At 47.7% G+C, this 26,489-nt stretch overlaps 2 protein-coding genes across 3 annotated transcripts in view; one reads left to right on the top strand and one right to left on the bottom strand.

Moving 5' to 3' along the window:
- LOC130285529 (tubulin alpha-1A chain-like) overlaps positions 1 to 26,489 on the bottom strand; it is a 76,094-nt gene that overhangs the window by 28,754 nt on the left and 20,851 nt on the right. The gene's annotated exons all lie outside the window — the stretch shown is intronic.
- The window catches only part of SPEG (striated muscle enriched protein kinase), a 374,397-nt gene that overhangs the window by 336,771 nt on the left and 11,137 nt on the right, over positions 1 to 26,489 (top strand). For both annotated transcript variants that reach the window (XM_056537025.1, XM_056537027.1), the window contains 2 exons: positions 3,871 to 3,946; positions 22,375 to 22,524. In XM_056537025.1, the coding sequence (XP_056393000.1) occupies positions 3,871 to 3,946; positions 22,375 to 22,524 (226 nt within the window). The remainder of the gene's footprint in view (positions 1 to 3,870; positions 3,947 to 22,374; positions 22,525 to 26,489) is intronic.

Raw genomic sequence — 26,489 nt, 5'->3', positions numbered from 1 at the left:
GTAAATTTTTCAGTAAAAATGACACCTTATCTTTATTCTGTAGGTCCATACGGTTAAAATGATCCCCTACTTATACAGGTTTGATTTTGTCGGACTTCTGGAAAAAATCATAACTACATGCAGGAAAATTTATACATTTAAAATTGTCATATTCTGACCCCTATAACTTATTTATTTTACCACATATGGGGCGGTATGAGGGCTCATTTTTTGCACCGTGATCTGAAGTTTTTAGCGGTATCATGTTTGTATTGATCGGACTTGATGATCACTTTCTATTCATTTTTTCATGATATAAAAAGTGACCAAAAATGCACTATTTTTTTGCACATACGCCATTGACCGTGTGGTTTAATTAACAATATATTTTTATAATTCGGACATTTCCGCACGCGGCGATACCACATATGTTTATTTTTATTTACGCTGTTTTTTTTTAATGGGAAAAGGGGGGTGATTCAAACTTTTATTAGGGAAGGGGTTAAATAATCTTCATTCACTTTTTTTTCTCACTTTTTTTTTTGCAGTGTTATAGGTCCCATAGGGACCTATAACACTGCACACATTGATCATTGTTATCCCATAGGGACCTATAACACTGCACACACTGATCTCTTATACTGATCATTGTTATCCCATAGGGGGCTATAACACTGCACACACTGATCTCTTATACTGATCATTGTTATCCCATAGGGACCTATAACACTGCACACACTGATCTCTTATACTGATCATTGTTATCCCATAGGGACCTATAACACTGCACACACTGATCTCTTATACTGATTATAGTTATCCCATAGGGGGCTATAACACTGCACACACTGATCTCTTATACTGATCATTGTTATCCCATAGGGACCTATAACACTGCACACACTGATCTCTAATACTGATCATTGTTATCCCATAGGGACCTATAACACTGCACACACTGATCTCTTATACTGATTATAGTTATCCCATAGGGGGCTATAACACTGCACACACTGATCTCTTATACTGATCATTGTTATCCCATAGGGACCTATAACACTGCACACACTGATCTCTTATACTGATCATTGTTATCCCATAGGGACCTATAACACTGCACACACTGATCTCTTATACTGATTATAGTTATCCCATAGGGGGCTATAACACTGCACACACTGATCTCTTATACTGATCATTGTTATCCCATAGGGACCTATAACACTGCACACACTGATCTTTTACATTGATCACTGGTTTCTCATAGGAAACCAGTGATCGATGATTCTGCCGCTTGACTGCCCATGTCTGGATCTCAGGCACTGAGCAGTCATTCGGTGATCGGACACCAGGAGGCAAGGTAGGGACCCTCCTCGTGTCCTACAGCTGTTCGGGGCGCCGCGATTTCGCCGCAGTGGTCCCGAACAGCTCCCTGAGCTAACCGGCATGGTTTCACTTTCACTTTAGACTCGGCGTTCAACTTTGAACGCCACGTCTAAGGGGTTAATAGTGCGCGGCACCCGATCAGTGCCGCACGCTATTAGCTACGGGCCGGGCCTGACCCGCTATGACGTGGTGTCCCCGCGTTATAGAAAGGGAAAGGACTCAGGACGTACCAGTACGTCCTTGGTCCTTAAGGGGTTAAAGGGGTTCTCCACCATAAGGTGATTTTAGTACGTACCTGGCAGACAGTAATGGACATGCTTAGGAAGGATCTGCGCTTGTCTTGGGGATAAATGGCTATGTTGTGAGATTACCATAACACTGTGGCTAGCTTTTTGTGAACTGCTATTTCCTGTTTGAGTTTTCTTTTTTTGACTACAAATCCCACAATTCCATTTTCCTCCTTCCCACACATCAGCCACCCCACCCATTGAAACATAAATGAGCTGCAGACCTGTGGTTTTCAATCAGGGTGCCTCCAGCTGTTGCATTAGTTGCAGATTGATCCCTCCACCCATTGAAGCAGACAGGCTCCCTGTCATCAGCTGACTAGTGATGTCAGGTCTCGGCCGCATTGCAAGCTGGGAAAAATCCGAGACAACAGTAATTTTGTATGCTGGTAAAAATAAATATTGGGGTGAAAATCACAGAATTGTGGGAAAACCATCACACACAGGTACAGACACTATATTATGAACTACACCAACTTTACAGCCCTGTAGCATAGTCAAATAAAATTCCCAGAATACCCCTTTAAACATAGAACGCCTCGCTCTCTCCCTGGTTTACATGGAAGCTGATTATTGTTGGTGGTAACCGGGGTGATGAGTGACGCGATTGTTGTTCTAGTCTGGTGATGCGGTCATGTGATTCCTTTGTAGTCAGATGACGGGATCACGTGACTCTCCTGAGTCTAGAATGTAGTATGCACAGGCGCAGTTGCACTTTCACCCACGCCATTAGGCGCCATGAACATTGTACAGAGCGGGTAAGAGTCGTTCTCCCTCCTCTTTTTTAATGTATGTTTAATTACACAATCGTTATGATGCTCAGTTGTTATGAATTATATTAATTGATACGGAGCAGAGAGTTTTGAACATATTTATGATTTTTAATGTACACTTATGCACTTTACCTATACACAAGAAGCACTGAGGATGTTTATTATACACTATGATATATAGGGACGGGATATCTGAGGACGGGATATGAAAAGTCAAAAGCTTCCTCCTTTGTTGAACCGGGCAACGCCAGGTATTCAGCTAGTATATATATATATATATATATATATATATATAAGGTAGTCAAGATATGAGAGTGGCACTGTGTGAGATTCAGATCCCAGGATCCAGGCGGGTGCTCAGTCCTATGCAAGACTTGACCAACACGTCCCAAGTAGTATAGTTCCAAGAAATAATAGGGTGGCGCTCCAGCGATCAAAAGTGGAAAAAATGATACTTTGGATCACTGGAGCGCCGCCCTATTATTTCTTGGAACTATATATTTATATGGAGAGAGAGACATGGAGAGGGAGAGATCTGTATATGTATATATGTAAATTAAAAAAAAAAGTACCGTATTTTTCGCCCTATAGGACGCACCGGCGTATAAGACGCACCCAATTTTTAGGGACAAAATCTAAAAAAATAAAGATTTTTAACCCAATAGTGGTCTTCAACCTGCGGACCTCCAGATGTTGCAAAACTACAACTCCCAGCATGCCCGGACAGCCGTTGGCTGTCCGGGCATGCTGGGAGTTGTAGTTTTGCAACATCTGGAGGTCCGCAGATTGAAGACCACTGCAGGAGGAGGTAATACTCACGTGTCCCCGCCGCTCCGGACCCGTCACCGCTGCCCTGGATGTCGCTCCATCGCTGTTGCCGTGTCCCCGTCGCTCCGGAACGTCTCTGCTGCCGGCCGGGTATCCTCGCTCTCCATCGCCGCCATCACGTCGTTACGCACGCCGACGCACGTACGCGACGACGTGATGACGAAGAAGGAGAGCGCCGGCCTTACAGGGGATCCCTGAACGGAGAAGACACAGAGGAGGCAGGTAAGGTCCCTCCCGATGTCCTGTAAGCACTAACCCGGCTATTCAGCCGGGCTGTTCGAGACCGCCGCGGTGAAATCGCGGCGGTCCCGAACAGCCCGACAAAACAGCCGGGTTAGTGTCACTTTCCCTTCAGACGCGGCGGTCAGCTTTGATCGCCGCGTCTGAAGGGTTAATACAGGGCATCACCGCGATCGGTGATGTCCTGTATTAGCCGCGGGTCCCGGCCGTTGATGGCTGCAGGGACCGCCGCGATAGGGGTGTATTCGCCGTATAAGACGCACCGACTTTTTCCCCCCAGTTTTGGGGAAGAAAAAGTGCGTCTTATACGGCGAAAAATACGGTATGTAAAATATATATATATATAATTCCCTCATCTTCTTGTTCTTTCCTCACAGCCCCGGAGATGATAAAAGGAGAACCGGTTGGTGCAGCTGCCGATGTTTGGGGATTAGGAGTATTGACCTATATCATGTGAGTAAGAAATACCTTGTGGGAAATGTATTAAAACTGTTGCAAGTGAAGAGAGGAGAAGGTTGTGCGGTATACTCCAGAGCAGCATTCCGAATTGTGCACACTATGATTGTAAATTACAGCTCTGGAGTATAATACAGGATATAACTCAGGATCAGTAATGTATGTACACAGTGACCTCACCAGCAGAATAGTGAGTGCAGCTCTGGAGTATAATACAGGATATAAATAGAGATTTTCCTAGCTTGTGACGGAAAATATAAGTTATATGAAGACAGGAGGCGAGTATCTTATGCATTAATCTTTCTTTATTAATGCCCATAGCAGAATATTCATTATTCAATTAAATGAACAGAAAACTTTAAAAAACTTTAAAAAGAAACTACATATCCCAGCAGTCCTTGGGGCACAATAGCCACTCCTAATCCAGCAGCCCCTATATAAGGACTGCCCCCACATATAACTTCCTCTTTCTTCATGCGACAACACCGCCGCACCGGAACTAAGGATGTCCCCCGGATAGCATCTCGACCTTCTGACACAGCAGCCAGCCGGCCCGATGTCTTGGGAATCGGAGAGCCACCGCGCCAACTCCAACCACGTCTTAACGGGGACCCTAGAAAAGAAATATCTTCGACCAACAGGTCAACAGGACCCCGGACACCAACAGCGATCGGCCACAAGATCCGACCGCCGCACAGGAATCGAACTCCTCTTCCGACCGACCCTCCGGCTCACAGGACGCCACTTCGCTCCAACGGGAGCTGAAGAACTCCAATCTCTGGGAACAGATGACGACCCAACAGGGATCAGAAACCGAACCTTAGTTCGAACATGTCAACCGCCAACCTGGCTCCAACACCTTCATTCAGTAACCTGAGAACAGAACAAAAGACACGTAATAGGGTGGGCAGGGAGGGAAGATACTCGCCTCCTGTCTTCATATAACTTATATTTTCCGTCACAAGCTAGGAAAATCTCTATTTATATATCAGACAGGAGGCTCATATCTTATGCAAGTTCAAAGCTGACAATCTAGCCAGTTAACATGCAACAATCTAAACTACAATTATCCTAATACAGACATGGAGACATGTTCCTCTGGTCTGAAATAGAAATGGCGAAAAGTGGTCTCGGAAGACCAATCGGCCGCCATTTATAAATCAGATAGGGAACCCCCTGAGGTGACCACCTTAGTAGCCATAGCACCCCTGGATGAATGAGCACCAAACAGGGATACGTCAATGCTCGCCAACTCCATGGCCGACCGCACCCAGCGCGCTAGAGTAGCGGAAGTAACCGGGAAGTGTGGTTTAACATAAGAAACCAGAAGCTGGGAGAAATCCCTAGAGCGCAAATCAGCCGTACGCGATTCGTATGCCTGCAGGCAACGGACAACGCATATCTGTGGATGTGCAGGGAAAAACGGGTAAAAAACCGATTGGATACCCGTCTTTGTCCTACGGACCACTGAGAACTTGACCCCCTGAGGCGAGAATTGCCGCCGAGAGATGTCCAAAGCCCTCACGTCCGAGACACGCTTGATGGAAACCAAGCATAAAAGGACAGTCAATTTATACGAGAGCAGTTTCAAGGGAAGGGCGTTATTGTCTTCCCACGAAGTAAACATGGTAATCAACCTGGAGACATCCCAGGTCGCCTGGTACCTAGGCCGTGGAGGGCGTTTAAATTTAATGCCGCGCAAAAGTCTACAGACTAGCGGATGTTTGCCGACCGGCAAAGAGTCCACTGGGCAATGATAAGCGGAAATAGCTGACCGGTACACATTGATGGAACTAAAGGATTTGCCAGACTCGAAAGAATCTGCCAAGTAGTTCACCACTATAGATACAGGCGCACATACGGGATTAACCTGCCGTCGATCACACCAACAAACCCAGAGTCTCCAGGCTGATCGATATGCCGATCTAGTCCCAGGGGCCCAGGCCAAGGCGAGGAGATCCCTAGCCGATCTTGAAAGGTCGCTATCCTCGTCTGGGACCCCGAAACCAACCACGCCAGGAGAGGTAGGTGACCCTCCACTACCATCGGGTGGAGCCCCTTGGATGGATTGGTGAGGAGCTGCGGGAAGTGGGGCAGCAGCCTGGGGTAATCCACGGCCATCCCCAGGAGGAGAGGGAACCATGGTTGCGTCGGCCACCAGGGTGTGATCAGGACAACTGTCGCCCTCAGGTTCGCAGTATGTAGGAGAACCCGGGAGATCATCTGGAATGGGGGAAATGCATAATGTATTCCCTCCGGCCAAATTTGGCGAAGAGCGTCCACCGCAGACGCTTCCGGATCCGGCCTCCAGCTGAAAAATTGTGGTAGCTGGTGATTGAGGCGAGAAGCGAAGAGGTCCACGTGTAATGGACCCCAAAGCTGCCTCAGTTGAAGGAAAATGGAACGATCCAACCGCCAATCGCTGGAATCTAGGAGATAGCGGGAATTCCAATCGGCTACCGAATTGGAAACCCCCGGAATATATTCCGCTATCGGAATAATGTGGCGGGCTAGGCAGAAATGCCAAAATTCCTTCGCGAGATCCGCAAGGATTCTGGATTTGGTGCCCCCTAGGCGGTTAATGTACTGAACCGCCGCCACATTATCCATGCGTAATAATACACAGCAATTGTACGTATGAGGTAGAAAGCTCCTGACGGCAAAGAATGCCGCTAGAAGCTCCAAGGCATTGATATGTAGGGAAGCTTCGGTGACGGACCACGTCCCTCCTGTGGAATCTGTGCCACAACGAGCTCCCCAGCCCCGACGACTCGCGTCCGACTCTATGATGATGTCTGGACTGGAGTTGAAAATAACTCTGCCGTTCCATCCGACGGCATGACGAAGCCACCAGTGTAACTCTTCGGTGGCCGCCTGACAGAGAGGTACTTCGTCCGCATATCTGAGACCTTGCCGCAGGTGCATGATCTTGAGTCTCTGCAGGGCTCTGTAGTGCAATGGGGCTGGAAAAATAGCCTGGATGGAGGCTGCCAAGAGACCCACTAGGCGCGCCAGGACCCGCAAGGATAAGAAACCTTTGCGCAGGACCGCCCTGATTTCTTTGCGGATCAGGGCTAGTTTTGATTTGGGAAGGCGGAGGACGGCTTGATTGGTGTCCACCAGAAAACCCAGAAATTCCATCTCCTGGGCCCGGATCAGAACCGACTTGTCTCGGTTGACTATAAATCCCAGGTCTTGCAATAGCGACAACGTCCACTCCATGTGAAGAGCGGCCAGTGTTTTGGAACGGGCCATGATAAGGAGGTCGTCCAGATAAATGATCAGACGTACCCCTCTGCTCCTCAACGACGCCACCACTGGTTTCATGAGTTTGGTGAAACACCATGGGGCGGACGATAGGCCGAACGGAAGGCAAGTAAACTGCCACATACGGTCTTTCCAGAGAAAACGGAGAAAAGGTTGGGACTCGGGATGGATAGGGACGGTGAGATAGGCGTCCTTCAAATCCACCTTCACAAGCCAATCTCCTGGCTGTAGGAGATCCCGGAGGAAATGAATTCCTTCCATTTTGAAATGTCGATAGGTGACATGTTGGTTGAGATCTCAAAGGTTGATCACTGGCCGGTAACCGCCCCCTTTTTTCTTCACTAAGAAGAGATTGCTCACAAAACCTGGGGAGGACCAGTCCACTTCTCGAATGGCGTGTTTGGCCCTGAGATCTCTTATCTCGTTGTCGATGAGAACGACATTCTGGTTTGAAAACCTGATAGGGGTTGGAATCATGCCCATGGTCGGCAAGGATTGAAGTTCTATGACGAACCCTGTTATCGTATTCAGGATCCACGCGTCTGCCGTAATCGCAGACCAAGCGTGGGTAAAATATTTCAGACGTCCCCCCATTGGAACAGGAGACTGTGGAATATAGAGTGTACTCACCGGTATGGGGTCTGGATCTGGGGTATCCACGTCTACCGCGTCCGCGCCAGGGTCTACCACGGGGTGGGAAAAACGGTGCTGGTTGAGCCACCGGCATGGTGTAGGAGGGAGGAGCTTGTTGATATTGGAATTGAACAGATTGTCTGCTCTGTGGCCTGTAGGTTGAAGTACGGCCGGCAGATCGGCCTTTACCTCTGCCGGCCCTGGCAAAAATTTTATTGGTCCCTGCTTTCTTAAGGGACGTCTGGGCTTTATCTAAGCTAGTGAACAGCCCGACAAATTTGTTTATGTCCTTTATTAGACTGTCGCCAAACAGCATCCCCTCCGCCGACGGACCAGGCTCGGTCTCGGCTAAATGAGATAATTGTGGGTCGAGGCGTATAAGGATTGAGCGCCTCCTCTCAATCGAACAGGTAGTGTTAGCGCTGCCCGCCAGGCAAATAGCCCTCTGGGCCCAACCGCGGAGTTGACGCAGATCAACAGGTTGATCCGTTGCGGCCGCCTGCTCAGAGAGGTTTAAAATCTTTGTGAGGGGACCAATCAAGTCTAGAACGCGTTCTTGTATTGTCCGAAAGTAGCGTTCAATTCCCTTTTTAGGGGACTTGCCCGACTTCAGGAGATACTTAGAAAGGATCGGGTCCACTTCCGGTGTACTGACTACCTTATGTGGTATAAAGGGCCTGGGACACTCTGCCCTTAATTTATTGCGGCTCATTCTGTCCAAAGACTTACGTGCCCAAAATTCCACATATTGTGATACGTGAGGGAGTGGGGTCCAGTCACCTGACCGCGGGTGGGAGATTGCGTCAGGGTGAAAGAACGGTTCAGCTAGGGCGTCTAGGATGATTTCGTCCTGCGTAGCAGGGATTGCGTCCGTGTTAAACGCAGTGTCCCCAACATCCTCATCTATATTTACAGACTCATCACCGTCAGCTTCATCGGACGAATGAGCGGACGAATCCTCATCCGAGGAATCTACAAATGAGTTAGGTTTGGACTGTCGAGCGGACCTCTGCCTCTTCTCTTTTAACTCCCCGAGGCCCAGGGGTCGATTTGAGCCTGAGGGATGTTGGGGTTGGCAGGTCGGGGTAGGAGCTGCCTGAAACAAATTATTGTCTTCCCCTGTCGGGGAGTCGGATACCGCCAGAACATGCTTCCTTTTCTGGGAAGCTTTGCCTTTTTTGTTCGGCGGTTCGCCACCCTGAGGTGGTGTGGCTGACATCATGGGGTGAGAGGCCTGAGACCCAGAAGGAATAATAGCAGAAGCTAGGGCTGCTTGCACTGACTTATTAATTAGGTCCTGGATCTGGCCTGCAGTCATAAACTGTGCAGATTCCATAGGAAAACTATCCCCACTAGGGGGAGCAGATGTGGGCTCCTCAGCCATGATATAGATGTCAGGGTAATAGAATAGTATGCTAGGAAACAGAATAAATTCTGTTTCAGGGAAAACAGAGATTTTTACACAGACCGTATGCTACAGGCTCCGTCCTCCACACCGCTAGCGCTGTACTGGCGCTGCGCTGTGAGGAGAGATCAGGAGCCCTAGCCCTCAGGGACGAAGTCTCACGAGACTAGGTCTCTCAGGGCTCCGATTGGAGGGCGCAGGAGCGCCCTCTGGTGACGAGAATCAGGCACGCCCCTTCTCCAGGCAACGGCCGTGAGGAGAGTGGAACGGACCGCACCGCAGGACCCGCCCCCTTTTCGCCCGCGAGCGCGCGAACCAAGAAGTGATGAAGGAAGGCGCAGTAATGGCGGCGCCAGGTAAAATGGCGACCGTTCAAGAAAAAAGGGGAGGGAGGGGGGGGGGGAAGAAAAGGGGAAGGGGGAAAAGAAACAGCGGAGCGTAAACGAAAAGAAACCGGAATAACCGGTATGAAGAATAGGGTAGAAATGCTAGCAAGCTATAGAAGAAGATATACTACTAAAGTAAGAGCAATATGTAGAATACTATAAGTATATCAGCGTACTAGTCGCTATCTACGCTGAAAAGAGAATATACCAGTAATAAAACAAGCACTTATCTGTATGCTGCTATGAGCAGAAAGAAAGAGGAAGTTATATGTGGGGGCAGTCCTTATATAGGGGCTGCTGGATTAGGAGTGGCTATTGTGCCCCAAGGACTGCTGGGATATGTAGTTTTTTTTTAAAGTTTTTTAAAGTTTTCTGTTCATTTAATTGAATAATGAATATTCTGCTATGGGCATTAATAAAGAAAGATTAATGCATAAGATATGAGCCTCCTGTCTGATATATAACTCAGGATCAGTACAGGATAAGTAATGTAATGTATGTACACAGTGACCTCACCAGCAGAATAGTGAGTACAGCTCTGGAGTATAATACAGGATATAACTCAGGATCAGTACAGGATAAGTAATGTAATGTATGTACACAGTGACCTCACCAGCAGAATAGTGAGTACAGCTCTGGAGTATAATACAGGATATAACTCAGGATCAGTACAGGATAAGTAATGTAATGTATGTACACAGTGACCCCACCAGCAGAATAGTGAGTACAGCTCTGGAGTATAATACAGGATATAACTCAGGATAAGTAATGTAATGTATGTACACAGTGACCTCACCAGCAGAATAGTGAGTACAGCTCTGGAGTATAATACAGGATATAACTCAGGATCAGTACAGGATAAGTAATGTAATGTATGTACACAGTGACCCCACCAGCAGAATAGTGAGTACAGCTCTGGAGTATAATACAGGATATAACTCAGGATCAGTACAGGATAAATAATGTAATGTATGTACACAGTGATCTCACCAGCAGAATAGTGAGTACAGCTCTGGAGTATAATACAGGATATAACTCAGGATCAGTACAGGATAAGTAATGTAATGTATGTACACAGTGACCTCACCAGCAGAATAGTGAGTACAGCTCTGGAGTATAATACAGGATATAACTCAGGATCAGTACAGGATAAGTAATGTACTGTTTGTACACAGTGACCTCACCAGCAGAATAGTGAGTACAGCTCTGGAGTATAATACAGGATATAACTCAGGATCAGTATAGGACAAGTAATGTAATGTATGTACACAGTGATCTCACCAGCAGAATAGTGAGTACAGCTCTGGAGTATAATACAGGATATAACTCAGGATCAGTACAGGATAAGTAATGTAATGTATGTACACAGTGACCTCACCAGCAGAATAGTGAGTACAGCTCTGGAGTATAATACAGGATATAACTCAGGATCAGTACAGGATAAGTAATGTAATGGATGTACACAGTGACCTCACCAGCAGAATAGTGAGTACAGCTCTGGAGTATAATACAGGATATAACTCAGGATCGGTACAGGATAAATAATGTAATTGTTACGCCTAGCGCTCCGGGTCCCCGCTCCTCCCCGGAGCGCTCACGGCGCCTTTCTCCCTGCAGCTCCCCGGTCAGCGCTGACCGGGAGCGCTGCCCTGTCATGGCCGTTGGGGATGCGATTCGCACAGCGGGACGCGCCCGCTCGCGAATCGCATCCCAGGTCACTTACCCGTTCCCGTCTCCTGCGGTCATGTGCTGGCGCGCGCGGCTCCGCTCTCTAGGGCGCGCGCGCGCCAGCTCCCTGAGACTTAAAGGGCCAGTGCACCAATGATTGGTGCCTGGCCCAATTAGCTTAATTGGTTCCCATCTGTTTCCTGGCTATATCTAGTCTCCTCCCTTGCACTTCCTTGCCGGATCTTGTTGCCCTAGAGCCTAGTGAAAGCGTTTTTGTGTGTTTATACCCTGTGTACCAGAACTTTGCTATCTCCCCTGACTACGAACCTTGCCGCCTGCCCCCGACCTTCTGCTACGTCCGACTTTGCTTCTGCCTACTCCCTTGTACCTCGCCTATCTTCAGCAGCCAGAGAGGTGAGCCATTGCTAGTGGATACGACCTGGTCACTACCGCCGCAGCAAGACCATCCCGCTTTGCGGCGGGCTCTGGTGAAAACCTGTAGTATCTTAGAACCGGTCCACTAGCACGGTCCTCGCTATCCCTCTCTGGCACAGAGGATCCACCTCCTGCCAGCCGGCATCGTGACAGTAATGTATGTACACAGTGACCCCACCAGCAGAATAGTGAGTACAGCTCTGGAGTATAATACAGGATATAACTCAGGATCAGTACAGGATAAATAATGTAATGTATGTACACAGTGATCTCACCAGCAGAATAGTGAGTACAGCTCTGGAGTATAATACAGGATATAACTCAGGATCAGTACAGGATAAGTAATGTAATGGATGTACACAGTGACCTCACCAGCAGAATAGTGAGTACAGCTCTGGAGTATAATACAGGATATAACTCAGGATCAGTACAGGATAAGTAATGTACTGTTTGTACACAGTGATCTCACCAGCAGAATAGTGAGTACAGCTCTGGAGTATAATACAGGATATAACTCAGGATCAGTACAGGATAAGTAATGTAATGTATGTACACAGTGACCCCACCAGCAGAATAGTGAGTACAGCTCTGGGGTATAATACAGGATATAACTCAGGATCAGTACAGGATAAGTAATGTAATGTATGTACACAGTGACCTCACCAGCAGAATAGTGAGTACAGCTCTGGGGTATAATACAGGATATAACTCAGGATCAGTACAGGATAAGTAATGTAATGTATGTACACAGTGACCTCACCAGCAGAATAGTGAGTACAGCTCTGGGGTATAATACAGGATATAACTCAGGATCAGTACAGGATAAGTAATGTAATGTATGTACACAGTGACCTCACCAGCAGAATAGTGAGTACAGCTCAGGAGGGTGTGGTCACTAGGTGTGTCTGTTGCTGAGCTCCTGAGACTCCAGACTTCCAGAGGAGAGAGGCTGATTTTTTCCACCTGCTTTCCCAGGAAGGTGGCAGATTCCTGGGGGAGCCATCAGCATGAATCCCCTGACCTCCACTCCTCGGTCCAGGCTGGCGAGGGGTGTAGAGGGAAAGCTACCAGCCAGTGCCCCGGCTGGAGGGGTTAGAAGATCTGGCAGGGTCCGCAGCGATGTGGATTCTGTCCCTCCAGCAATGGTTGGAAGCCGCAAGGCTCTCAGCTAGGAAGAAAAGCCTGCAAGCAAGACAGGTTTAAAGAAGGTCTCTGCAGCACAGAAGAGCTCCTCCAAGAGCCAGGTTGTGGAGCAGTGGGGCCAGAGAAGACCCAAGGAGTCTATGGCGACATACAGCTCCAGACTTGCTGCCAAGATTGGTGAGTATGAACTCCTTGGGAAGAAGCTGAGGGAGCTGAGAGAGGAGCTAAAGTTTGCAAAGTATCAGGTGAGCACAACTACAAGGCGGAGGAAACCAGAGTACTCTGCAAGGGTTAAGTCCTTGAGGCTGGAGCTGGAGGAGACTGAGCTGAGGAGAATGGCTGTCCTGGAGGGGAGCGATTTATTTAGGGAGAAACTTCTTAATGAGGATCGCTCCTCCAGGATGAAATCCCCAGTAAAAGAAGAGGAGATTGGGGGGATTGTTCAGCAGATGAGAGCAGTAGTGAGGATGAGGTCCAAGAAATGGAGGCTGAAGAGGCTAAGGTGCTGGCAAGTGGGGAAGCTGTGGAAGCCAAGCCGCAGCCAATGCAGGGTGTGAACATGTCCCAAGCAAGTCTACCTGCAGGACAAGTGGCATTACCACCTTCATTGGGCGAGAGTGCTGGCGAGGAGGAGGAAGGTTGTGGTGGCGCCCTGCTGGCACAAATTGTAAAGATGGAGTTCCCCATGCATTTGGATAATTTTAGTTTTGGTGACGACCTTGGAGAGGAACAAATAATAAAAAAGAAGAAGAAAAGACAGAAAAAAACATCTGAGCAAGTAAGCTTGATTTATGTTCCTTTTGTGCACCCTGGGCCGGCTGCAAAGTCAGTTCAGGGTGCAGACCCTGGTAATCTGCCTGTCCCCCCTTCTGCAAATGTGGAGCGGGGCCAGAACACCGGGGATAATACAGTAAAGATGGGGGAAAGCGCTGACCTCGCTTGTATTAGTAGCAGGGCCAGCACCTGCAAAGATACGGCCAAGGGGCCGGACAGTGTTGCGGACAAGGTAGCATGTCCCCAGTTAGGGGATATTGGCATTGCGGGGCACTCCTCTGCAGGTGAGGGGGGGAGTGTCCAGGTGGCAGAGGTTGGTATGGAGCTCGGGCGGCCGGGCAATTATAAAGACAAGGGAGAGGGCAGCTACCAGAACAGGTCTGGCACTGCGGGGCACTCCTCTGCAGGCAAAGGGGGGAGTGTCCAGGTGTCTGGAACCGGAGCGCCATTCTCGGCGGCCCAGTCAGCGGTGTCTGGCTCTTTTGAGTTGTGGCGCTGTGGTGGGGCTGCTGTGGGTGGAGCTGGCGGTGGAGGACTGGTAACACAGGAACATGGACATGATACAACCCATGCAATGTTAGTAGCAGTTAAAGAAATTGAAGCCGAGGTATTGGCGGAGGCCGAGGGCAAAGTATGCGACAAAGCAGCTGTTTCCGATATTCCTAAAGGGAAGACTGCTGCAAGGTTGAGTGTGCCCAATGAAGCCAATGATGCAAGTCTAAAGCCCAGCATCATAAAGCCAGCAAGATTATATCCCGGCCAGTCCAGTGCAGCTAGGCAGGAGGGGACAGGCACAAGTGTTATGTATAATACTGTTGTTTCTGGGGGGAATGGTGTCGGTCCGGCTGCCCCCCCGGTAGCGACTGCTCCAATAAGGAGTTATGCTAATGTCGCTGCTGGGGGTCCCAGGGGATCCTCATCTCTTAATCCAGGGGAAGGTAACTTGCAACAGCGCCTCCTGGAGGCTTTAAGGAGAGGGGATAGAACGCTCCAGGTAGAGGACCGGCAGGTCGACTTGTCTTTTTGGATAGAAAGACATGGACTTGGCGCATTCCGAGAGCATAATAGGGAGGTGGTCTGGTCCCTTCCAACAAGCGGGCAGGAGCGTGGTCGGAGGAATGTGGCCCGTCTGGTATGGAGAGGCGGTGATGCATGCCCTTCTAGGGCAAAAGTTGTGGAGCTTCTTTTCCAGATGGGATTCAGGGCTAATGACATCTTTGCTCTGATCCACCCCTTCGGTACCTCTGAGTTCGACATCAGTTTTGTGAAGCCAGAAGGGCTTGAGCTCTTTTGGTCTAATCACGCACTGGTGAAGGACGAGCCTGTCTGGCAGGATTTCGCTGTGAAGTCGGTATCCCGCCAGAGTTTTGTCAAGAAAGTGACCGTTCTGACACGTAACGAGTCTCTTTCTTGCTATGACATCATGACCTGGCTGAGCAGGTATGGGGAGGTGACGGACGTCCCCAAGAAAAATCTGGATGAACATGGCATTTGGTCTGGAGCCTGGACGTTTTCCGTCCGCCTCCGCCGTTCAGGTAACACTGTCGCACACATTCTATCAGCCGCCTTTCTCGGCCGCGATAGGATCCAAGTCTTTTACCAGGGACAGCCGAAGCTGTGCCACAAGTGTGGTGATCCCACACACTTTAGCGCAAACTGCACTAAGCAGATGTGCGCATTGTGCGGTGCGGAGGGTCATCTGGCTGCCACCTGTGGCCGGATTCGCTGTAACCTGTGTGGTGACCTTGGTCACCCATTTAGCCGGTGTCCCCGCTCATTCTCCAATGCTGTGACCACCCGGGATGGGGAGAGCAGTGAGGTTGCCTCATCTGGGGTGGGGACAAGCAGAGGAGAAGGGGCACTAGAGCCAGTGAAGAAAGTTAAGAACAAAAGCCCCTCTAAGCTTAGGAGGGAGGAGAGGCGCAGAAGGAGCAGGGATCTTGAAAGTTCCCTGGTAGAAGGTGTAGTCCGGGATCCTGCTCCCGACGCTGGCTCAGAGAAGACAGCTGAGGCTCTTGGGGACGCCGAGTTAGATGAAGAGATAAGGAAACTTCGTAAAGAGGAGGCAAATAGGGCCATTTCCTCAAGTTCCTCTCAATATGAAAGTTTGGATGAGGAAGATGGGAAAGGGCAAAAGGAAAAACAAAAGTGCGGCAGAAGGAGGCAGGGCCAGAGGGTACTCAGGGCATCATCTTCCTCCTCCGGTGTTGCAGGCCAAGTGCCTGGGAAAAGCCTGACCAACCCCCCTCTGATCGTTCTATCCAATAGGTATCGGGCCCTTGGCAAGGCTCTTCCCTTTCTTTGGAGGGGGAGGCTGAGAGTCTTTGTTCAGAGGCGGAGGAACCTCCGGGAGGTGCTGAGCCTGTTCCTTCTGAGGTAACTTCCTTGGGAGGGCAGGTGGCCCCTGGGTCAGGAGATGAGGATCGTGGGATGGATATATCAGCATCCCTAAAGAGGTCTAAAAAGAAGGAAATGGGGTCTTCTTCTGATGGGGAAGGGGGGAAGAAGAAGGGTAAGAGGTAAAGGGGATAGGCCATCCAACTCGATCACTCAGAATGGTGGCACTCACCCCATTGACGCTGGCATCCATTAACTGTGCCAGCATTAAGTCTGATATGGCTAGATTTGCAGCCTTTGATTTTCTCGGCCGAGTTGAAGCCGACATTTTGTATCTGCAAGAGACCAGGTTGTCAGATCTAGCCTCCCTGGTAAAAGCCAGGAGAGAGTGGAGGCGCAGCCCCTCCCACTGGTCTCTTGCGGCTGAGCCGTATAGTGGGGTGGCGGTCCTTTTTACCGCTCCTGTTGAATGCAGACGGGTTATCGAGTTGGAAATGGGGAGGTGCCTGATCTTAGATGTCCTCATGAAGGGGCAAGAGCTCCGGTTCATTAACATCTACGCCCCACAAACAAAGTGGGACCGTAAAAGCCTCTTTATGAGGATCAAGCCCTTCCTTTTTACAAGTCAGCAAGTGATCCTTGGAGGGGACTTCAATACTGTCACGAGGTCCCAAGATAGGAGAGGCTCCAATGGTCCGCTGGCTTATGATAGTACAGCCCTCAATAGCATAGTTAGGGAAGCTCGCCTAGAGGAGCCCAGATCCGGAGCCCCTCAGGCCACGCGGGTTTCACCTATCATCGAGGTAGCTGCAGGTCTAGGATAGACAGGTTTTATTTAAAGGAGGAAGCCGTCTCTTCCGCAGTGTCCGTGATTGAGGTGGAATTCTCCGATCACTGTATGATTTTGTTTTCCTTGAATGTTTCAGAGACCCCCCGGATGGGTAAAGGTTATTGGAAGCTGAATTCGTCCCTCCTGGAGGAAGCGGAGATAAGACAGTCCTTTGAGGATTTTCTTCAGAGTCAGGTACCTTTACTGGGCCTTTGTAGTAGTAAGTCAGAGTGGTGGGAGATATTCAAGAAGTGGGTTGCGGGGTTCTTCCTCCAGCTCTCGAGCCTCAGGTCCCTGAACAGGTATCGCCTGTATCAGGGTCTGAGGAGGAAACTCGAGCTTCTTGTCTCGACTGGAGGTAGCCGAGAGGATATCTCCAGAGTGAAATCCTTGCTGATGAGGTGTCAGTACGATAGGCACGCATCCTTGGTTTTTGAGAGGGATTTCGGGAAGTACCGCTCGCCCGACCCTTACAGAAACTGTAAGATGTCAGTGAGTAGTAAAGTCATTTCAGGACTGATCGATAGTACGGGATCTCTGAATCGGTCCAGATCAGGGATCCTGGAGGTTGTCAGATCCTTCTACTCACACCTCTTGGGGAGGAAGGATCTAGATCGGGACAAGATGTCAGCTTTCCTGGCTGAAACCATTCCTGAGCCAGGGGTAGACCCCTCTCTTGATGTTTTGGCAGAAGAAATCAGGGAAGAGGAAGTGAGACTGGCGATCGAGGGGCTTGCCCCTAAGAAGTCTCCAGGTCCGGATGGCTTAACATCCGAGTGGTACAGGACCTTTAAGGAGTCTTTAGCTCCCCTCTTGACTGAGGTATTCAATGAGTGTCTCTCCTCGGGCACTCTGCCAAAGTCAATGAGGAGGTCGGCCCTGATTCTTCTCTCAAAGGGTAAAGATCCTAGCCGGATTGAGAATTGGAGACCCATAGCTCTTCTCAATACGGACAGGAAGCTTCTGGCCAAGATACTGTTTAATCGGCTGGTGAAGTTTGCACCCCGGCTCCTTTCGGGGGCCCAGCACTGCTCTGTTCCGGGCCGAAGCACCTTAAGTGCTGTCCTCAGTGTCAGGGAGGCAGTGGAGCGGAGTAGTGCGGGTCTCTGGAAGGGGTACTTGTTGTCCCTGGATCAGGCCAAAGCATTTGATCGGGTGAACCACGAGTACCTCTGGTCCGTCCTCCTGAGATATGGCTTACCGAGTACTTTTGTGAATTGGCTTGTCACCATATATGCAGGGGCAGAGAGTTTCCCACTGGTGAACGGTTGGTCTGGCCGCTCTTTTGAGGTGGGGTCCGGAGTCCGTCAGGGTTGTCCTTTGAGCCCGCTGTTATACGTGTTCGCAATCGATCCCTTCGTCCGGAGGTTAGATTGTGGGCCGTTAGCGGGAGTCGGGATAAGTCTGGCGGAGCTGGATGTCGCCCAGAAAGTGGTGGCGTACGCTGATGATGTCACCATTTTCGTCTCCTCGAGGGTGGAGGTCGAGGTGGTGATGTCGGAGGTGGATCGTTACTCTGAGGTATCCGGGTCCAAGATTAATCGGGATAAGTGTGTAGGTCTCTGGCTGGGAGGGGGGGATCCCATGTTTGATCTCCCGGACACCCTTCCAGGGCTCCAAGAGTCAGCAAAAGTTTTGGGCATCACATTCGGCCAGGATGATTATCACACCAAAAACTGGGATGGTAAGCTCCAGGATGCCACTCAGAAGGTGGACCAGTGGAAGGGTTGGTCTATGACCCTCAGGGAAAGGGTACACCTGATCAAATCGTACCTGCTCCCCTTGTTTATCTATCTGGGCAGCGTATGTATCTTGCCAGAGGCTTACTACACTAGGATCTACAGCCTGTTTTTCCAACTGTTATGGGGGAACAGGATGAACCTAGTCAAGAGGGAGGTTACGTACCGCACGAGGAGACTAGGGGGTTTATCTATGGTAAACCCTATGGTGTTCTTAACGAACACCTTCTTGAAAGCCAACATCGCAAACCTCTGGAAAGAGAGGGCTCCTCCGTGGGTACTCTCCTGCAGGAAGTGGTTTCGGCCTTTCTTCCAGGAATGGGAGAGAGGAGGGCGAGTGAAGGACCTCCGTACACCACATGGATATCTTCCGGCTTACGCTACGCCGACTCTGAAGGCGATACGTCGGTGGGGTCTGGGAGTGTGGGAGATCAGGACCCAGTCAAGGCGTTCCCTTGACAAACGGGTTCTGTTGACCCACTTCCAGAAGCCTCTGGCACTCAGGGACTGCCCAGGTCGGGATCTGAGGGTTGGTTTAAGTCTTTTGAACTCGAAACGGATCCCCCAGAAGTTTTGGGACTTGGCCTGGCGCTGCTTTCAGGAGAAGCTATGTGTAAGGGACAACCTGAAGTGTAGGAGCTCTGATGACCGTGGATGTCCCCGAGAAGAGTGCGGGAACACGCTGGAAAGCATGGACCACTTCCTGCTTCATTGTCCCTTTAATATAGGGGTCTACAACCGGGTGGGCGCTTCCATCTGCTGGAGTCAACTTGCCGGCCTTGCCTATCCGGAGTGGGCTTATGGAGCATTCAAGATCCTGGGTGGCCGAGATCGGTGCACATTATTTTTAGTTAGCTTAGTGGTTAGGTACTACACGTGGAATGCACGGTGCTTAGTATCTACACAGCGAAAAGTCCTCTCCGAGGTGGAGGTCTGTAGGAATATCACTGGTGACCTCAGGAAGATCAGGTCTTTAGAGTATGGCAGATTGGGTACAAGTAGGGCTTCTCTCCTATGGAGAGGGTTTTCATTTGATGTGCCCTAGATGCTGAATCCTTTGGGGGAGGCACCTTAATTCTGGTTAGGGATAGAGTGGTAGGGTCAGTGTAGGGTCAGTGTGTAGGGACAGCTTAAACTTTAGGGGCAGCGATAGTGTGAGTCTAGGGAAAGTAGGTGAGGGATAGGTTTAAAAATTATTTGGTATCTGGTCTGCCATACTCTGATCCCGGTGGAGGGCTGGCGCATGTCACCTTTAGCTTTTTGTTTTGTGTTAGAGAAATGAGTGTATGAAGGGCTTGCAGGTAACTGAACTTGGGCCTTACAATTGTTATGTTATGTATATAGTAATGTAGTTATATGTATAGTTATGTTATGTATATAGTTATGTTTATGTTAATAAGTGTATAGTATGTGTTTAAGTAATTATGTTGTGTGGCAAACCTTTTGGTGGCATGGCTGAATAGGCCTTGCTTTTACTTTCTTATATATATGTATATAGGCTATAGAATAGGTTGGGTGGGGGAATGGGGGGTAAGAGGTGAGCTGGGTGGAGCCATTGATGAACAATATTGAACTCCATGATGCCCGGCTCCTGGTGTGGATTATGGACTGGACTGGACATTTATACCATCTCATGGCCAGAGGGGCTGGAGGGGCTTTGGGATTAGATAGTGAAAGAGTTGTTATTGTTATTCATTTACCTGTATTTCTGTATATTTATGCTTATTAATGTTTAGTTACCTTTCGTTTTAGTTAAGGCAGCCGGATCTATTTGTTTTGAAATTTGTTTTGAAATTTTTTTATATATATTAGGAGAGGATGGGTATGAGTGTGATATCCGCTAATGATGGTGGTGAGGATGGGTGTGAGTGTGATATCCGCTAATGATGGTGGTGAGGATGGGTGTGAGTGTGATATCCGCTAATGATGGTGGTGAGGATGGGTGTGAGCGAGTGTGGAATCGGCTGGTGAGAGAGAGAGAAAAAAAAAGTGTATGTATGTTTATATGTATGTTTATATGTATGTTTATATGTATGTTTATGTTTATATGTATGTTTATATGTATGTTTATATGTATGTTTATGTTTATATGTATGTTTATATGTATGTTTATATGTATGTTTATATGTATGTTTATATGTATGTTTATGTTTATATGTATGTTTATATGTATGTTTATATGTATGTTTATGTTTATATGTATGTTTATATGTATGTTTATATGTATGTTTATATGTATGTTTATGTTTATATGTATGTTTATATGTATGTTTATATGTATGTTTATGTTTATATGTATGTTTATATGTAAGTGTTGTCTGTAATGTATCTGCTGCCTGTTAGTCAATATCTTCATTATGTCCAGGTTTGGACAGCTTTTATTTCCTATTGCCGGGCATGGCAGAGTTTTTGTTTGTGTAATTGGTGTGAGTTTGGTGTGAGTTTGGTGTTGGGGTGCACATATTATTTCATTAGTTTATATATACGTGTACGTAATTAGTTTTAGTTGAAACTGGACTGGCTGGTAAAAGTTTAGTTTTTGTTATAATGACAATTTGTCTTATTTTGTTTCATATTTATGGCGCATGTAAGCTGAGTTTATGTTATGTATTATTGATTATGTCTGTTATGTTTTAGATTTTATAATAAAAAGATTTACAGGATATAACTCAGGATCAGTACAGGATAAGTAATGTAATGTATGTACACAGTGACCTCACCAGCAGAATAGTGAGTACAGCTCTGGAGTATAATACAGGATATAACTCAGGATCAGTACAGGATAAGTAATGTAATGTATGTACACAGTGACCTCGCCAGCAGAATAGTGAGTACAGCTCTGGAGTATATTACAGGATATAACTCAGGATCAGTACAGGATAAGTAATGTAATGTATGTACACAGTGACCTCACCAGCAGAATAGTGAGTACAGCTCTGGAGTATAATACAAGATATAACTCAGGATCAGTACAGGATAAGTAATGTAATGTACACAGTGACTTCACCAGCAGAATAGTGAGTACAGCTCTGGAGTATAATACAGGATATAACTCAGGATCAGTACAGGATAAGTAATGTAATGTATGTACACAGTGACCTCACCAGCAGAATAGTGAGTACAGCTCTGGAGTATAATACAGGATATAACTCAGGATCAGTACAGGATAAGTAATGTAATGTATGTACACAGTGACCTCCCCAGCAGAATAGTGAGTGTAGCTCTGGAGTATAATACAGGATATAACTCAGGATCAGTACAGGATAAGTAATGTAATGTATGTACACAGTGATCTCACCAGCAGAATAGTGAGTACAGCTCTGGAGTATAATACAGGATATAACTCAGGATCAGTACAGGATAAGTAATGTAATGTATGTACACAGTGACCACACCAGCAGAATAGTGAGTACAGCTCTGGAGTATAATACAGGATATAACTCAGGATCAGTACAGGATAAGTAATGTAATGTATGTACACAGTGACCCCACCAGCAGAATAGTGAGTACAGCTCTGGAGTATAATACAGGATATAACTCAGGATCAGTACAGGATTAGTAATGTAATGTATGTACACAGTGACCTCACCAGCAGAATAGTGAGTACAGCTCTGGAGTATAATACAGGATATAACTCAGGATCAGTACAGGATAAGTAATGTAATGTATGTACACAGTGACCTCACCAGCAGAATAGTGAATGCAGCTCTGGAATATAATACAGGATAATTTACTACAATGCAAGAATTATTAGTGTATGGTCATTTGTTGCATATTGGGGGATGTATATACTTTCTTTTATCTTGCAGGCTGAGTGGACGATCTCCTTTCTTTGAAATGGACCCAATGGAAACAGAAAACAAGATCCTATCGGGTCGATTTGACATCTTTAAGCTCTACTCCAATGTGTCCCAGAGTGCATCCCTCTTTATAAGAAAGCTGCTGTCTATATATCCCTGGTGAGTGAGTAGATACCGACACCTGCAGCTCCACCTGTCATTTCTAGTTCTGCAAGGAATGTTCTCCAATCCCTAAATCAAGAAAAGTGTTCAGAAGAAGAGGGGAGATCCTCTATATTACACCACACAGGAGAGATCCTCTATACTACACCACACAGGACAGATCCTCTATACTACACCACACAGGAGAGATCCTCTATACTACACCACACAGGAGATCCTCTATACTACACCACACAGGAGATCCTCTATACTACACCACACAGGAGAGATCCTCTATATTACACCACACAGGAGAGATCCTCTATACTACACCACACAGGAGATCCTCTATACTACACCACACAGGAGAGATCCTCTATATTACACCACACAGGAGAGATCCTCTATACTACACCACACAGGACAGATCCTCTATACTACACCACACAGGAGAGATCCTCTATACTACACCACACAGGAGAGATCCTCTATACTACACCACACAGGAGAGATCCTCTATACTACACCACACAGGACAGATCCTCTATACTACACCACACAGGAGATCCTCTATACTACACCACACAGGAGAGATCCTCTATATTACACCACACAGGAGAGATCCTCTATATTACACCACACAGGAGAGATCCTCTGTACTACACCACACAGGACAGATCCTCTATATTACACCACACAGGAGATCCTCTATACTACACCACACAGGACAGATCCTCTATACTATACCACACAGGACAGATCCTCTATACTACACCACACAGGAGAGATCCTCTATACTACACCATACAGGAGAGATCCTCTATACTACACCACACAGGAGAGATCCTCTATACTACACCACACAGGAGAGATCCTCTATACTACACCACACAGGAGAGATCCTCTATACTACACCACACAGGAGAGATCCTCTATACTACACCACACGGGAGAGATCCTCTATACTACACCACACAGGAGAGATCCTATATACTACACCACACAGGACAGATCCTCTATACTACACCACACAGGAGAGATCCTCTATACTACACCACACAGGAGAGATCCTCTATATTACACCACACAGGAGAGATCCTCTATACTACACCACACAGGAGAGATCCTCTATACTACACCACACAGGAGAGATCCTCTATACTACACCACACAGGACAGATCCTCTATACTACACCACACAGGAGAGATCCTCTATATTACACCACACAGGAGAGATCCTCTATACTACACCACACAGGAGAGATCCTCTATACTACACCACACAGGAGAGATCCTCTATATTACACCACACAGGAGAGATCCTCTATACTACACCACACAGGAGAGATCCTCTATACTACACCACACAGGAGAGATCCTCTATATTACACCACACAGGAGAGATCCTCTATACTACACCACACAGGACAGATCCTCTATACTACACCACACAGGAGAGATCCTCTATATTACACCACACAGGAGAGATCCTCTATACTACACCACACAGGAGAGATCCTCTATACTAAACCACACAGGAGAGATCCTCTATACTACACCACACAGGAGAGATCCTCCATACTACACCACACAGGACAGATCCTCTATACTACACCACACAGGACACATCCTCTATACTACACCACAGTAGAGATCCTCTATACTACACCACACAGGACAGATCCTCTATACTACACCACACAGGAGAGATCCTCTATATTACACCACACAGGAGAGATCCTCTATACTACACCACACAGGACAGATCCTCTATACTACACCACACAGGAGAGATCCTCTATATTACACCACACAGGAGAGATCCTCTATACTACACCACACAGGAGAGATCCTCTATACTACACCACACAGGAGAGATCCTCTATATTACACCACACAGGAGAGATCCTCTATACTACACCACACAGGAGAGATCCTCTATACTACACCACACAGGAGAGATCCTCTATATTACACCACACAGGAGAGATCCTCTATACTACACCACACAGGACAGATCCTCTATACTACACCACACAGGAGAGATCCTCTATATTACACCACACAGGAGAGATCCTCTATACTACACCACACAGGAGAGATCCTCTATACTAAACCACACAGGAGTGATCCTCTATACTACACCACACAGGACACATCCTCTATACTACACCACAGTAGAGATCCTCTATACTACACCACACAGGACAGATCCTCTATACTACACCACATAGGACAGATCCTCTATACTACACCACACAGGAGAGATCCTCTATACTACACCACACAGGACAGATCCTCTATACTACACCACACACAGGACAGATCCTCTATACTACACCACACAGGAGAGATCCTCTATACTACACCGCACAGGAGAGATCCTCTATACTACACCACACAGGAGAGATCCTCTATACTACACCACACAGGACAGATCCTCTATACTACACCACACAGGACAGATCCTCTATATACTACACCACACAGGACAGATCCTCTATATACTACACCACACAGGAGAGATCCTCTATACTACACCACACAGGACAGATCCTCTATATACTACACCACACAGGAGAGATCCTCTATACTACACCACACAGGACAGATCCTCTATACTACACCACACAGGAGAGATCCTCTATACTACACCACACAGGACAGATCCTCTATACTACACCACACAGGAGAGATCCTCTATACTACACCACACAGGAGAGATCCTCTATACTACACCACACAGGAGAGATCCTCTATACTACACCACACAGGAGAGATCCTCTATACTACACCACACAGGAGAGATCCTCTATACTACACCACACAGGAGAGATCCTCTATACTACACCACACAGGAGAGATCCTCTATACTACACCACACAGGAGAGATCCTCTATACTACACCACACAGGAGAGATCCTCTATACTACACCACACAGGAGAGATCCTCTATACTACACCACACAGGAGAGATCCTCTATACTACACCACACAGGAGAGATCCTCTATACTACACCACACAGGAGAGATCCTCCATACTACACCGCACAGGACAGATCCACTATACTACACCACACAGGAGAGATCCTCTATACTACACCACACAGGAGAGATCCTCTATACTACACCACACAGGAGAGATCCTCCATACTACACCGCACAGGACAGATCCACTATACTACACCACACAGGAGAGATCCTCTATACTACACCACACAGGAGAGATCCTCTATACTACACCACACAGGACAGATCCACTATACTACACCACACAGGAGAGATCCTCTATACTACACCACACAGGAGAGATCCTCTATACTACACCACACAGGTCAGATCCACTATACTACACCACACAGGAGAGATCCTCTATACTACACCACACAGGAGAGATCCTCTATACTACACCACACAGGAGAGATCCTCTATACTACACCACACAGGAGAGATCCTCTATACTACACCACACAGGAGAGATCCTCTATACTACACCACACAGGAGAGATCCTCTATACTACACCACACAGGACAGATCCTCTATACTACACCACACAGGACAGATCCTCTATACTACACCACACAGGAGAGATCCTCCATACTACACCACACAGGAGAGATCCTCCATACTACACCACACAGGAGAGATCCTCTATACTACACCACACAGGACAGATCCTCTATACTACACCACACAGGAGAGATCCTCCATACTACACCACACAGGAGAGATCCTCCATACTACACCACACAGGAGAGATCCTCTATACTACACCACACAGGAGAGATCCTCTATACTACACCACACAGAAGAGATCCCCCATACTCCACCACACAGGACAGATCCTCTATACTACACCACACAGGAGAGATCCTCCATACTACACCACACAGGACAGATCCTCTATACTACACCACACAGGAGGGATCCTCTATACTACACCACACAGGAGAGATCCTCTATACTACACCACACAGGAGAG

The sequence above is a fragment of the Hyla sarda genome, chromosome 8 (assembly GCF_029499605.1).
Source record: "Hyla sarda isolate aHylSar1 chromosome 8, aHylSar1.hap1, whole genome shotgun sequence".
NCBI classification, from domain to species: domain Eukaryota; kingdom Metazoa; phylum Chordata; class Amphibia; order Anura; family Hylidae; genus Hyla; species Hyla sarda.
This window is presented reverse-complemented; position numbering and strand designations above follow the sequence as displayed.